Raw genomic sequence first — 13,935 nt, forward strand, 5'->3', positions numbered from 1 at the left:
TTGTTAACTTGCAATTAAAATATTTTTTTAACTAAACCCGCAAATTCGCGGACATTTAACTAGTACTCCGTATAAAAGTTGAAATAAAAAGTGAAACCTTTATTAATAAAATAACAACAATCATGTCGTTTTAATTACTTACTGTCATATAATATGGTGGGTTCAACATGACATGATTCACTCAATGTATATAATCTTGTTCTGATATCACCACCCGCAAATATCTCCTCTTCATTCAGCCGTCCGATCGACAACGACCCCCTTCTTCTATGTACTAAAAAGCAAAGTGATTTACAGCTCAGCCTCAAACTGGTAAAACACTTTCACACACACCCCCAATTAAATTAAATTCTCCTTAAATTAAATATCATAAATCAAATAATATTACGTAATAATTTACTCCGTAATAAAATATTACTCGTGCCATGTATATTAGTCTTACACAGACATTGTATCTCACTATTTTCACACCTTTTTCTGTGAACATTTCTTTGGGTTTCGGGGAAGAAGAAGAAGAAGAACTTAAGTAGGTGAAAGTCAAACCTTTTTATCTGTGTTCCTTTTTGATTCGTGTGAAAGGGTTTGTTTGTTTGTTTGTCTGCGTGCCCTCCGTCCACCGACACATTGTTCATCATTTTGAACAACCCATCGATGTTTATGCCAGGTATGTGTTTGATGAAATGCTTCAGTGACTTAGTTCATGAATCTCTCATGCAAATTGTTACCTTTTTCTTGTATCTATTTTATTGATTCACCTGCTCTTATGTGTGTTCGTGGTTATGAAGACGAAAAAAGTAAGAAAGTTTTCTTTTTCAATTAATTCTTTTATTCTTTTATGTTAAGCTTTTAATTATCGTCTGAAATTGACACTAGCTTTATTGATTGATACAAACAGTTCTCTTTTCCTTTTTTTTCTTCTTTTTTTTGAGATTAAATGCTTTAAAAGAATATAAATTTAATTCATAACTTTTTGACATTATTAAATTAAGGTCAAAGAAACACTTTATATTGGTATTTCTTGCTTTTGAAGTTGGATCGCATTTTGAATATATGCTTGTAGATTCAGGGTATACTTTATTTTATATGCATGTTGATCCATTCAGAGAATATTAAGTTAAGTCATGATTTAATAAGTGTAACTAAAAAGGTGTATACTTAAGCCTCATAGCATGTGCTTAAAGCCATTTCATTTGATTTTTTCATTTAATTTAATGTGTTTATTATTATTTGCTTGATTCACCTGTACCAATCAGAGGTTCAATATTCAAAAGTTCTTCAATTCAATGGTTCATTCCTTTTCATTATTAAGTTATCTCATTTATGGCTTCCTTGTGATACACATTAATTTTATCAGCCTATATACAAAACTTGATATTTATGATCTTTTAGGATTTAGGACCACCATATTCTTAGTTTCAGTCCCTTTCTTGTACTTGTCTTTATAGGTTGTCTTCATGTTGTAGTTCAGATTCATAAATATCTAAAATACTCTATCAAGACAGCTTATTTGCTTGTCCAATGTTTAAATGTTACTCGTATATTTCATACGCCATATGTCTAATCGGTTTGTCTTACTTATTGACTGAACTTTTGAAGTACATGAATGTTTGTTTACTCAATTTTGCATTGTCGCTATGATAAAGCTAAAGAATTTTGAGACTATGGGCTAGGGGTATATTGTTAGGGAGGTGATCCGTACACCGCCTTATTTTTGTCATACACCACCAAAACAATTATTTGGACATTTTTACCCTTCTTTTTATTCACCACCAACCCCCTTAACTGTCCAAATAATTATTTTGATGGTGTATGTCAAAAATAAGGTGGTGTACGGATCACCTCTCATATTGTTAACTTTAGCTTCACAAGTTGTTACAATTATGGTACGATATAATTGATCGATTTACAGAAGGAAAGGAGCATTTATATTGAAGCAATAATTTTTTTGTACTCGTACCACAATTGCAAAAGGGGGACCATAATGGAGAATCTAGGCCCATTAGTTTCCTTGGAGGCTTCTATTTAAAATTTTGTTCGGGTATTTTTTACCGATAACGTCATATGTCCAAAACATTCATCATAAAAGCTTCAAAGATTTCTGCTTTATATAGGAAGTAAATTATTCATTACATTCATAGCTGGTATGAAAAGATAATTTTTGGTTTGACTTTTTATAACCGGAGTGCGTTATTCTCTGATGCATCATACGTGTTCTATTTGATTCGGTCATAAATATATCCACCATCTTATTTAATACATACAATGTAACTATACATTAAGAAATTGTACAGTACAACATGTTAATGCATATTCTATGGCAAATGTATCAAAAAAGATGGTGGATATATCACCACCCATTTGATTCTTTTGATGAGGATCCGTTAACTGAATTAGCGTTGATCCCAGGTTGCGTAACTGTCAAAACTCCAAATGGTTGTGGGTGAAAACTGTAATACGCCCACGTGGCATACTAGGAGGGCCGGCCTTGATTATATATGCTTACAAAAGTTATATGATTTCAACAATGAAATTTTATATAAAATAACTTTCTTTGACTGATTCCCTATTTATTTATATTCTTTCCCTTTCGAGTTAAAGTGTACGCAGTTGATTCATCCTTAAGTAAATGGATGAAAATTCTCTGTTCTAAATTGTTATTTTCATGTTGGATTATATTAGAATCGTTTTTTATTCTAATCTTAATTGTTATTTTCAGAAAGATATATACATCTAGTCATCTAAAACTTAAAACAACAAAGAAGCTGGCGAAGAATGGGCGATCCAACATCAAACTGTGCCACATTACGAAACAAGTTTGAATTGGAGAAATTTCGTTCTAAGTTTGTGAAAAGTCTACCTGAAACAGAAGCATCACCTTCAAAATGTAGCCAAAAGCAAAAGGCTACAGAGATTGACGAAATCGTTAAACACATGAAGCATTTACCAAGGTTTCTTGAGACAAGAAAACCGATCCCAGATCGAGCTTTGAGTTTTGGAGTAATGGACTGGGCCCGCTTAGAAAAATGGCAATATAAACATCATAACAATAACAATGGCCTTGTTAAAAGTAACAAGTATTCACCATCTAGCTCCAATTCATCTTCATTGTTTTCTACTGATGATTCATCTCCTCGATCTACTCGAGACCAAAGCTGCTCACCTGCTCATCAAAAAATTCATCGGGTAACTTTAAAATATCATTTTGAAACATCTTCAAAAGATGATTTTTCAGCAAACAATGAAGATTTTCAATCTTTTAAAGATCTTCCGGAAGAATCTAAGTCAACTCCAACATCATGTTTAAACGGGAAGTTAAAGATTCAAGACGGATCTTTTGAAAAACCACAAAAGATTCAAAATTTATCACAAAGGAAACTCGATTTTTCCAGAAATCAAAGCAGCCGTTCAAGAAGTAAGACCCCAGATCGAAAAAGACCAACCAGTTGTTCGAAAAACTCCGATGGTAAACCGAGAAGTATATCGCCACTTCGTCGTTTTAGCTTTAGTCTTAGTACGAGCTCGCAACCCGAGTCTCCAAATTCTCGAAGGTCAACCATTGATGGTAACCGGACTCATTCAAGTCCTTTAAGGAGGTTATTCGACCCAATCTTCCCGTCAAAGACACATGTTACTGACACGTGCAATGAAGATTCTAGAACAAAAGTAAAACCGAAAGTGAATTTCGTAAAGGAAGTTGTGGTTGATGACGTGTCATCATCATCATCATCAAGGAAGCAAGCTCTGTTTCAGACAACTGTTAAGAATGACCGACTTTTGTTTACATTTGCTTTCGAAAACAATAAGGATATACTTGCAGCTACAGTAACAAATTTAAGTCCGACGAAAGATGATAACATGAACTTGCTCTATACGTTCTTCACTGTTCATGAAGTGAAGAAAAAGAACGGTAATTGGTTATCTCACAGGAGTAAGAACAACAAAGATCAGGGGTACGTCCCTAACGTGACAGCTCAAATGAAGGTTTCGAATACTAATCGTGGCACTCGTGAGTTTGTATTATATTCATTGAATCCAAATGTACAGCTACAAGATGAACTGGGATCCATTGTTGTTAAGTTTCCAAGAAAGGTAAAAAGTGAGGATCATCAAGAATTTTTTAATACGACAGTTATTTTACCGGGTGGTAGTCATGGTGTACCAAGTAAAGGAGCGCCTTCACCGTTGATTGATCGATGGCGATCTGGTGGGGCCTGCGATTGTGGAGGATGGGATTTGGGGTGTGGTTTAGCAACTTTATCTAACCAGGTGCATACTAGTGGATCAAGATCAGATAAAGTTCAAATGACTGTTAGCCAATTTGAGCTTTTTGGTCAGGTATGGTTTTATTATTCAAAATCGTTCTATATGTTACTCTGATAATATGGTTTGAGCTTTTTGGTCAGGTATGTTACTCTGAGCTTAGCAAATAATGTAAAACAAATTGTATAAACTATAGGGAATCATGATAATGTTCACTGTTGTAAAAGTCGGATGAGTCGGCTGATGCGTCGGTTTTCGGGACTAACCCGTCCCTTTTCGCCCAAAAACACCTAAAAAGTCAACGCTAAAAGTCAATGCTAAATAGTCGGGTCAAAGTCAAGCTGAGTCTGGCAAAGTTAAAGTTAAAGTTGGTCAAAGTTGTAATATTTTTTAGAATTAGATTTTGTTCCCTATATATGTGTGTTAACTATATTACATGTTTGATATATTTATGTGTATTTTTTATGTTTTAATTTCTTTATAACTAAGAGTCAACGTTGGTCAATGTTCGAAAATGATTGGCAAATGACTATTAGACTTTTAGTGATGGAGAAAGTGAGTTAATTGTTACATGTAATGAAAATGGTAGAAATGACATAACTTCCAAAAATGTACTTATTTTTTGTAAGTTGCTTAAATATTTCTTATAATAGAAGAATACTAAAATGTTAAATATGAAGTGTATATATAGATGTATAGATATAGATATTAGATATTAGATATTAGATATTAGATATTAGATATAGATAATGTGTTAGATTTCTGTGTTTTCATATGCTTTCACTTACTATAATTTAACAACAGGGAGAAACTATGAACAAGAGACCAATCTTCAGCCTATCTCATTTGAAGGAAGGTATATTTTCAGTTGACTACAGTTCATCGTTATCACCGACACAGGCATTTTCGATATGTGTATCAGTTGTGGAATCTCGTAAGTTGTCTCAACATAAGCGACTCAGATCACTTGCTAACGAGGACCGTCCTCTAAAATATACACCGATCCCAGGTATCAAGAGAAGCGCAATGTGTAAGGTCACATCTTAATAAATATTGTAATGTAATTATGTAAGGTCACCCTAATTGTGATATGGTATCTATCTAATTATGCATGAAATATATTTTGTAACTGGAATTGACTACATAATAGTATGAAAATATTATAACTGAACTTGTTCTGTCTCTTTGATATATTTTAGTGGCTTCAAATTTGATCAAGCATATTTCCGCCTAGGATAGAAACACGAGAGGAGGGTTTTATTAGTTCAGCGGCATTAACCTCCGGTCCGGATACCGTGATAACCCTAGCCGAGATGATGATCTCGGGAGGGTGGCTAAGGGCTGACCGTCGGCCGATGGACGGCGCCGATTGGCGGCGAAGGGGAAAACACTACCAAAAGTGGTAGGTAAAAACCCTACTGTAGAATGTGTATTGATTGGATGTCCTAATTGATTAATGACCTCTCTATTTATAAGAGGGAATTGGGGTTTAGGAGGAGACTTGATAGCGGCCCATGGACCAAGTCCAATTACTAGGCCCGATGGGTACCGCCCATCATCAAGTCCCCCAAGTTCGGTGTGACATATTAATGTCATATCGAAGTTACAAATATGTCACCGCAAACAACCCATCACATAACCCGCACCGACTATGAAGTCAAATACATAACGAATCCACATAGTAATGTGATGACGCGATGTAATAATTCTGCATGCCATGCAGTCATGAGGTGAGCGGGGATCTGTAGGGTGAAACCCTGCACAGTACGGCCCACACATCATAACTATGCGCGACACAGCCCCGCGCATTGCAATCATGCGTGATACGACCAAATATGACGCATGCATGTTAACCACAACTACTCGCGATGCATCCTTGCGCTCAACGCAATGCAGCGATGTGAGCATGTTAACTTCCACTACCATCCGCAATGCACAAAGCAGCGATGTAGCTAAAACAAAACTGAAGGGATACTGATAGTATACCATCACTCCCCCAAGTTCGGTATGAAATGTGAAAACATGTCATGGCGAACTATAAATAAGACCACGTCAAAATGACATCCTGAAACAACTAGTTGATTGGAACTTGTAGTTGTATACAAGGCATCTCAGACTCGCGGAGTCCGATCTCAGAGTCATTTTGAGGCATCCCTACCACATATTTGTGAGGGGTATCAAGTAACCATGCGCTTACGCAGCGTAATCATGGACATTTATGCATTTGATTGTAATTGCCTATCATCGCGAATTAAGACAATTCACACAATGTGCGCATAAGTTAACCAAAACTTATGCACAATTTCGGGCACTGCGTAAAATAAACCAATATTTTAACAAAAAGCCCGTGTGCGAGTCCGCACGAATAAAGTTTATACTCATAAGTTACAGCATCACTTGCTCTGTCACGTACTAGGGGTGCACTTAGTTGTGTGGTAAGGCAATGCTAACTAAAAACAAACCAATGTTTTTATACTTAAGAGTTTCCCCAAGTAAACCAATACTTAGGATAATTTAATATGCACAAGCAAACCAATGCTCGTATTTTAAGTCGACTTAGCAGCCTTCTAGTCTGCGTGGCGCTTGGCTAGGGGAAACCCAATTCCCTTCACCTGCCGTTATATTCTAGCCTTGTAACCAAACAGGCTTCTGCCGCGCGGGGGCTAGAGGACACCCCTTAAGTAGGCAGGAACCGCACAATAAACTATTGATAAAATATGTGCGAGAGATTTATTGGCATTTGAAAGTTATTATATTCGCGACGCGTTTAATTGTAGTGACCCGAACTTTTCCATGTATATATATATTAATTGAGATTGATATTTACATGATTAAATATTTCCAACATGTTAAGCAATCAAACTTGTTAAGACTTGATTAATTGAAATATGTTTCATATAGACAATTGACCACCCAAGTTGACCGGTGATTCACGAACGTTAAAACTTGTAAAAACTATATGATGACATATATATGGATATATATATAGTTAACATGATACTATGATAAGTAAACATATCATTAAGTATATTAACAATGAACTACATATGTAAAAACAAGACTACTAACTTAATGATTTTTAAACGAGACATATATGTAACGATTATCGTTGTAAAGACATTTAATGTATATGTATCATATTAAGAGATATTCATACATGATAATATAATAATTTAAAATCTCATTTGATATTATAAACATTGGGTTAACAACATTTAACAAGATCGTTAACCTAAAGGTTTCAAAACAACACTTACATGTAACGACTAACGATGACTTAACGACTCAGTTAAAATGTATATACATGTAGTGTTTTAATATGTATTTATACACTTTTGAAAGACTTCAATACACTTATCAAAATACTTCTACTTAACAAAAATGCTTACAATTACATCCTCGTTCAGTTTCATCAACAATTCTACTCGTATGCACCCGTATTCGTACTCGTACAATACACAGCTTTTAGATGTATGTACTATTGGTATATACACTCCAATGATCAGCTCTTAGCAGCCCATGTGAGTCACCTAACACATGTGGGAACCATCATTTGGCAACTAGCATGAAATATCTCATAAAATAACAAAAATATGAGTAATCATTCATGACTTATTTACATGAAAACAAATTACATATCCTTTATATCTAATCCATACACCAACGACCAAAACACCTACAAACACTTTCATTCTTCAATTTTCTTCATCTAATTGATCTCTCTCAAGTTCTATCTTCAAGTTCTAAGTGTTCTTCATAAATTCTACAAGTTCTAGTTACATAAAATCAATAATACTTTCAAGTTTGCTAGCTCACTTCCAATCTTGTAAGGTGATCATCCAACCTCAAGAAATCTTTGTTTCTTACAGTAGGTTATCATTCTAATACAAGGTAATAATCATATTCAAACTTTGGTTCAATTTCTATAACTATAACAATCTTATTTCAAGTGATGATCTTACTTGAACTTGTTTTCGTGTCATGATTCTGCTTCAAGAACTTCGAGCCATCCAAGGATCCGTTGAAGCTAGATCCATTTTTCTCTTTTCCAGTAGGTTTATCCAAGGAACTTAAGGTAGTAAAGATGTTCATAACATCATTCGATTCATACATATAAAGCTATCTTATTCGAAGGTTTAAACCTGTAATCGCTAGAACATGGTTTAGTTAATTCTAAACTTGTTCGCAAACAAAAGTTAATCCTTCTAACTTGACTTTTAAAATCAACTAAACACATGTTCTATATCTATATGATATGCTAACTTAATGATTTAAAACCTGGAAACACGAAAAACATCGTAAAACCGGATTTACGCCGTCGTAGTAACACCGCTGGCTGTTTTGGGTTAGTTAATTAAAAACTATGATAAACTTTGATTTAAAAGTTGTTATTCTGAGAAAATGATTTTTATTATGAACATGAAACTATATCCAAAAATTATGGTTAAACTCAAAGTGGAAGTATGTTTTCTAAAATGGTCATCTAGACGTCGTTCTTTCGACTGAAATGACTACCTTTACAAAAATGACTTGTAACTTATTTTTCCGACTATAAACCTATACTTTTTCTGTTTAGATTCATAAAATATAGTTCAATATGAAACCATAGCAATTTGATTCACTCAAAACGGATTTAAAATGAAGAAGTTATGGGTAAAACAAGATTGGATAATTTTTCTCATTTTAGCTACGTGAAAATTGGTAACAAATCTATTCCAACCATAACTTAATCAACTTGTATTGTATATTATGTAATCTTGAGATACCATAGACACGTATGCAATGTTTCGACCTATCATGTCGACACATCTATATATATTTCGGAACAACCATAGACACTCTATATGTGAATGTTGGAGTTAGCTGTAACGACCCGTCCTTATCCACCTGGACGAAGTCATCAACATTTGGTCCCATTGCGATGATTGACTCCAAGTAATGTCCTTAAATTGAGCAGATGCACAGCGGAAGACTTAATTCGTACCTGAGAATAAACATGCTTTAAAGTGTCAACCAAAAGGTTGGTGAGTTCATAGGTTTATTATAACAAACATTTCAATATTTTAATAGACCACAAGATTTCATAATAATAAACATAATACACTCGCAAGTGTATGTAAAGCATTCTAAGTGATTGAGCACCTGGTAACCATACTTAACATTTAATCACGTCGCATATTCCCTTTATTATGAAATCTCACTACACCGTACCAAGTGTAGTCACCGAAACGAAGTACTGTGCAACCGTTGAATACTGGTCGTCCAGTCCGGTTGGGGTTGTCAGGCCCGATAGATCTATCAACAGGATTCGCGTTTACAATACCCATGTAAATAGTAGTTACCAAGCTACAGGGAAATATGCCAGTGGTACAACTCAACGTAGAATATATTTTTAAGTACTTGTGTCTATTTTGTAAACATTTATAAAAGCAGCGCATGTATTCTCAGCCTAAAAATATATATTGCAAAAGCAAATAAAAAGGGAGCAAATGAAACTCACCATACTGTATTTTGTAGTAAAAATACATATGACGACATTTAACAAGTGTGGGGTTGACCTCGGATTCACGAACCTATATCATTTATATATATATATTAATACATATAAATAACATGTAATAATAATCAAACCCGTTTGTATATATTATTTATTTGAAATAGTAATGTAATATTTATATAGTTATTATATATGTATTTGATATATTTTATATAAATAACTTTTGATTTATTTAGATAATGACTTTAATGATACTAAAATAGTGTTGACAATAATAATAATTAGATTTAATAATGACATATTAATTGTTGATAATAATACTAGTAAAAATAATGATAATAATAATAATTATATTAATAATAATGATAAAATCATGTTTAGTGATAATAATATTATTAATGATAAAAATAATAATAATGATACTCTTAATAATATGATACTTTTGATGATAATTTTAATTAAAATAATTACTTTAATATTAATGTTACTTTTAATAATAATAATAATAATAATAACAATAAATAATAATAATAAGAGTAATAATTATAACTACTTTTCAAGAAAAATTCCAATAATAGTTGCTTATGCCCGACCTTGAACCCAAGACCTCTTGCTAACCAATAACACCCATAAACCATTTCCCTACTCCCCTATTGTTGTTTTAAATCCCGAATTTAGTTCTATTTAACCTGATTCACGTGTCCTTCTTTTTCTCCTAAACCAAATCGACATCATTATGTGACCATTATCATTATATTATGATCATACCATAACATCATCTTTTATCATGATCACAACATGATCATAATCATTATCATTATAATCATCATCATTAACTAATCCAATCATCATCTAAATCGAACATTCATATAATCTTGATCATCATGATATACCACACTCATTATCATTGCTCGTTAGTCATCATCATCTTCGTCAATCTTGTTGGTCAGTAACCGAATTGGAACAAAAGGAGGGACAGGAAAAGAAAAAAAAAATAACACGCAGCTCTTTATATGTTGCAGTTTCATACAAGGAAAAAAAAATACGTTTTCTTTTGAGAACTCTTGAACCCAAGGCCCAATACTTGAAACTCAACAAATCACAGCCCACTACTAACTTAAATAGAGATTCGATCCATTCACAAAAAGGAATTCCCAGCCCAACATCTACGGCTTAACGTAAAAGAAATCAATATTCGGCTTTATAATTGATTAACGAATGGAGGAATAACACGCTGAGCAAACAACTTCTGTTTCTTTTTTTTCTTTTTTTTTATACAAGTGGGGATTAGGTTTATTTGCAAGTGGGATAAAAAGAGAAAAATATCTTCATCACCATCGTTCATCTTTTCCTCCATCTTCGTTTGATTTTTATTTTTTTTTTCACCATCATCGTAATTGATAATCATATATTGTCATTACATAGACAGAAAAATTACATATCAGAGATATATATATACGCGTATAGCAGCAACAAACAGTGTTTGCAGATGGTTAACAATGGTTGTCGATAGCAGGTTGTTTGGGTGGTTGACGATGGGTGGGTTATCATGGTGATTAGAAAGTGGTGATGGATGGTCGAGTGTGGTAGTATAATAGTTCAAAGTAACAACAATAACAACAATGGAAGTTGAAATCCTTTAATGACTTTGGTTGGTGATGTTCATGATACAGAAACGAAAGGAAATAACGATAATTATGGTGAGGTATGATGGTTCAAGAGTTTGATGAAGAAGATGGTGGTGATCGTTGTTGAAGATGATGGAGGTTTGTGATTATTTGGTGATCATGGGTGTTCAATAGTAGTTTATGGTGATAAGGGGTGATGGTGGTCTTAGTCACGAAGAAAAATAAGAAGGGTGTTTTTATGAAGTCATGAAGGTGGTGGTGATAAAGTGGTTCCGTGTTGGGTGATGTTCTACAGTGGTGGTTATCGATTAAAACAAGTAAACAAGGTGGTGTTGAAGGTGATGGTTCGTTCGGTTGATGGTGGTAATGGTGGTGGATTCAAGGGTGGCCGTGGTGGTTCTTGGTTATGAAAGAAGAGAAATAGAAAGGAGATTTAGAAAGAATGAAATGGGAATGCTTACTGATGGTTTTCATGGTTGGTGTATATATATAGAAAAGAGATAGATGATAGTTAATTATAAGTATTATAATAAGTTTTTAGATAGAATGAAACAAAAACATAGCTAATCAATTTAAAACAGTAATTAATTCTCTTATTACACCCGTGAGGAATGGTTGGAAAATATCAGTTTATCCCGGATGGCCATATCGTGTTCATTGCTAAACAACTAACGTATAAAAATGTTCCTAAAAATCTCAAATTTTTAGATTAAATATATTTAATTATTCCACTCATTAACTGTTTGAAACCCGACCAAAAAGATTCGGTAATTATTTATTTTCTGTTCCAATTAATATGTACTGAGTACTAAAATTTAAACTAAAAAAAATAAAAATATTTTTGACAAATCTAAAATCTTCGTAATCAATTTACAGTTCAACTTTTATTTCAATCCTTCATGAACACGTACAATATCTATATTAAAACTAACGAAACATCAACCGAGTGTTACCGATTTTTGCCAATTAAGCTCGAAACCATTCATTTTTCCATTTACTCTCTCTCTATATATAATCAGTTTTAAATAACAAGTTTTATCACATAAATATATATTATATATTTTTAAACAAATAGATTTAATATTATTTTATATATTTCCAAGTAGTATTTATATACACACACATATATGTATCTATTTACAAATAGTTGTTCGTGAATCGTCGAGAAAAGTCGAAGGTCAATTGAATATATGAAACAGTTCAAAATTTTTGAGACTCAACCTATCAGACTTTGCTTATCGTGTCAAAATACAATATCATATCGAGAGTTTGGTTTAAAATTAGTCGAAATTTTCCGGGTCGTGACAGTACCTACCCGTTAAAGAAATTTCGTCCCGAAATTTGATCGAGGTCGTCATGGCTAACACTAAAAATGTTTTCATGATGAATATGAGTTGCTAAATAGAGTTTTATCATTATTGAGTAATATAGATAAAACGATTCGGTTAGGTGAAGCGTACGAGTGAAGCTGTCACAACAGATTGAGATAGAGATTTAACTTTTTGCTGTAGTCATGGTGGAATTTAGAAAATAAGGTGCGTCTTAACTTTTGACGTTGTCTTGGTTGAATTCCGGAATTCAAGGGATTAAAGAAAATCTTTAAAATCTAAAAGATTTGCCTCTTCGGCGAATAAGGAAATTAGGATCTCTCCAATTAAATGTGGAAATCTGTCTTGATTTCTTTGTCTAGTATTTTCACTATAAATAGACTTCTTTCGTTCCATTATTTTCGCCACTTCAATTCTTTCTTCTCGATCCATACTTTCAAACAATTGTGAAAATGCTTAATCCAGTTCTGATCGTTGTCCTCATCCTTACTATCGCAACATTCATTCTCCTTTTTCAACTTCCACAAGAGGAATCTACTTTCTTCTACTTCGCCTTTGGGGTTATATTGTTTTTAATTCTCCCGTGTCTTTATGTTGCGATAAACATTGACATACACGGTTTGTAATTTATGTGTTGTTATCGGGCTTTATATTCTCCCTTATATTTCGAAGCTCTATGCTTTTGTTTTCTCTTCCCGACTTCAAGTCAAGCGAATAATGGTCCAGAATTCGTAAATATAGAAGTTCGAATGATTATAATGTTCTAGGCAAGAAGGAACATGATGGCACGATTTGATTTTCAAATTTATCAAAATTACTGAAGATAGAATTATCAAGAATATATTCTTCTTGATAAGTTCGGAGGTTATGTAGAATGAAAGAGTTATGTAACATGACACATGATGATGGTATAATCTATTGTGAACCATCATCACATTTCATTAGAAACTCAGCATGATTTACTATAATATAATCACGTTGGCCAAGCGCATTATATTATACTAACTCATGCTTCAGTTCCCAACATTTCTCCACAATTCATTCATAATTTATACTTGGATTTTACCGAAATTTCCAATATAATGGGATACTGGAAACACGAAGAGGTAGATAATTTCGGACAAGAATATTTATGTAAATATCCTCAGAAATATCGAAGATATTTATGATGATATTTTGAAATTTCTAAGTTCGAAGGTGAATGAAGAAAGATTTTCCGCAA

General features: G+C 33.3%; 1 protein-coding gene across 3 annotated transcripts; it reads left to right on the top strand.

Moving 5' to 3' along the window:
- Positions 1–219: 219 nt before the first annotated feature.
- On the top strand, positions 220–5,395 carry LOC139852626 (uncharacterized). 3 transcript variants are annotated; one of them, XM_071841939.1, is made up of 3 exons: positions 220–664; positions 2,717–4,335; positions 5,065–5,395. In XM_071841939.1, the coding sequence occupies exons 2-3, from the start codon at positions 2,773–2,775 to the stop codon at positions 5,305–5,307; spliced, it is 1,806 nt and encodes a 601-aa protein (XP_071698040.1). In that variant the 5' UTR covers positions 220–664; positions 2,717–2,772; the 3' UTR covers positions 5,308–5,395. The 3 variants fall into 3 exon arrangements, with proteins under 3 accessions (XP_071698040.1, XP_071698042.1, XP_071698041.1); XM_071841941.1 differs by lacking the exon at positions 220–664 and adding an exon at positions 1,851–2,141; XM_071841940.1 differs by lacking the exon at positions 220–664 and having other exon boundaries at positions 2,506–4,335.
- Positions 5,396–13,935: the final 8,540 nt, after the last annotated feature.

The sequence above is a fragment of the Rutidosis leptorrhynchoides genome, chromosome 6, assembly GCF_046630445.1.
Source record: "Rutidosis leptorrhynchoides isolate AG116_Rl617_1_P2 chromosome 6, CSIRO_AGI_Rlap_v1, whole genome shotgun sequence".
Taxonomy (NCBI): Eukaryota; Viridiplantae; Streptophyta; class Magnoliopsida; order Asterales; family Asteraceae; genus Rutidosis; species Rutidosis leptorrhynchoides.

Excerpts from the sequence above, each read along its gene's own strand:
- LOC139852626 (XM_071841939.1), top strand. The coding sequence starts at position 2,773 with ATGGGCGATCCAACATCAAACTGTGCCACATTACGAAACAAGTTTGAA. Across the intron at positions 4,336-5,064 it reads AATTTGAGCTTTTTGGTCAG|GGAGAAACTATGAACAAGAG; the intron begins GTATGGTTTTAT and ends ATTTAACAACAG.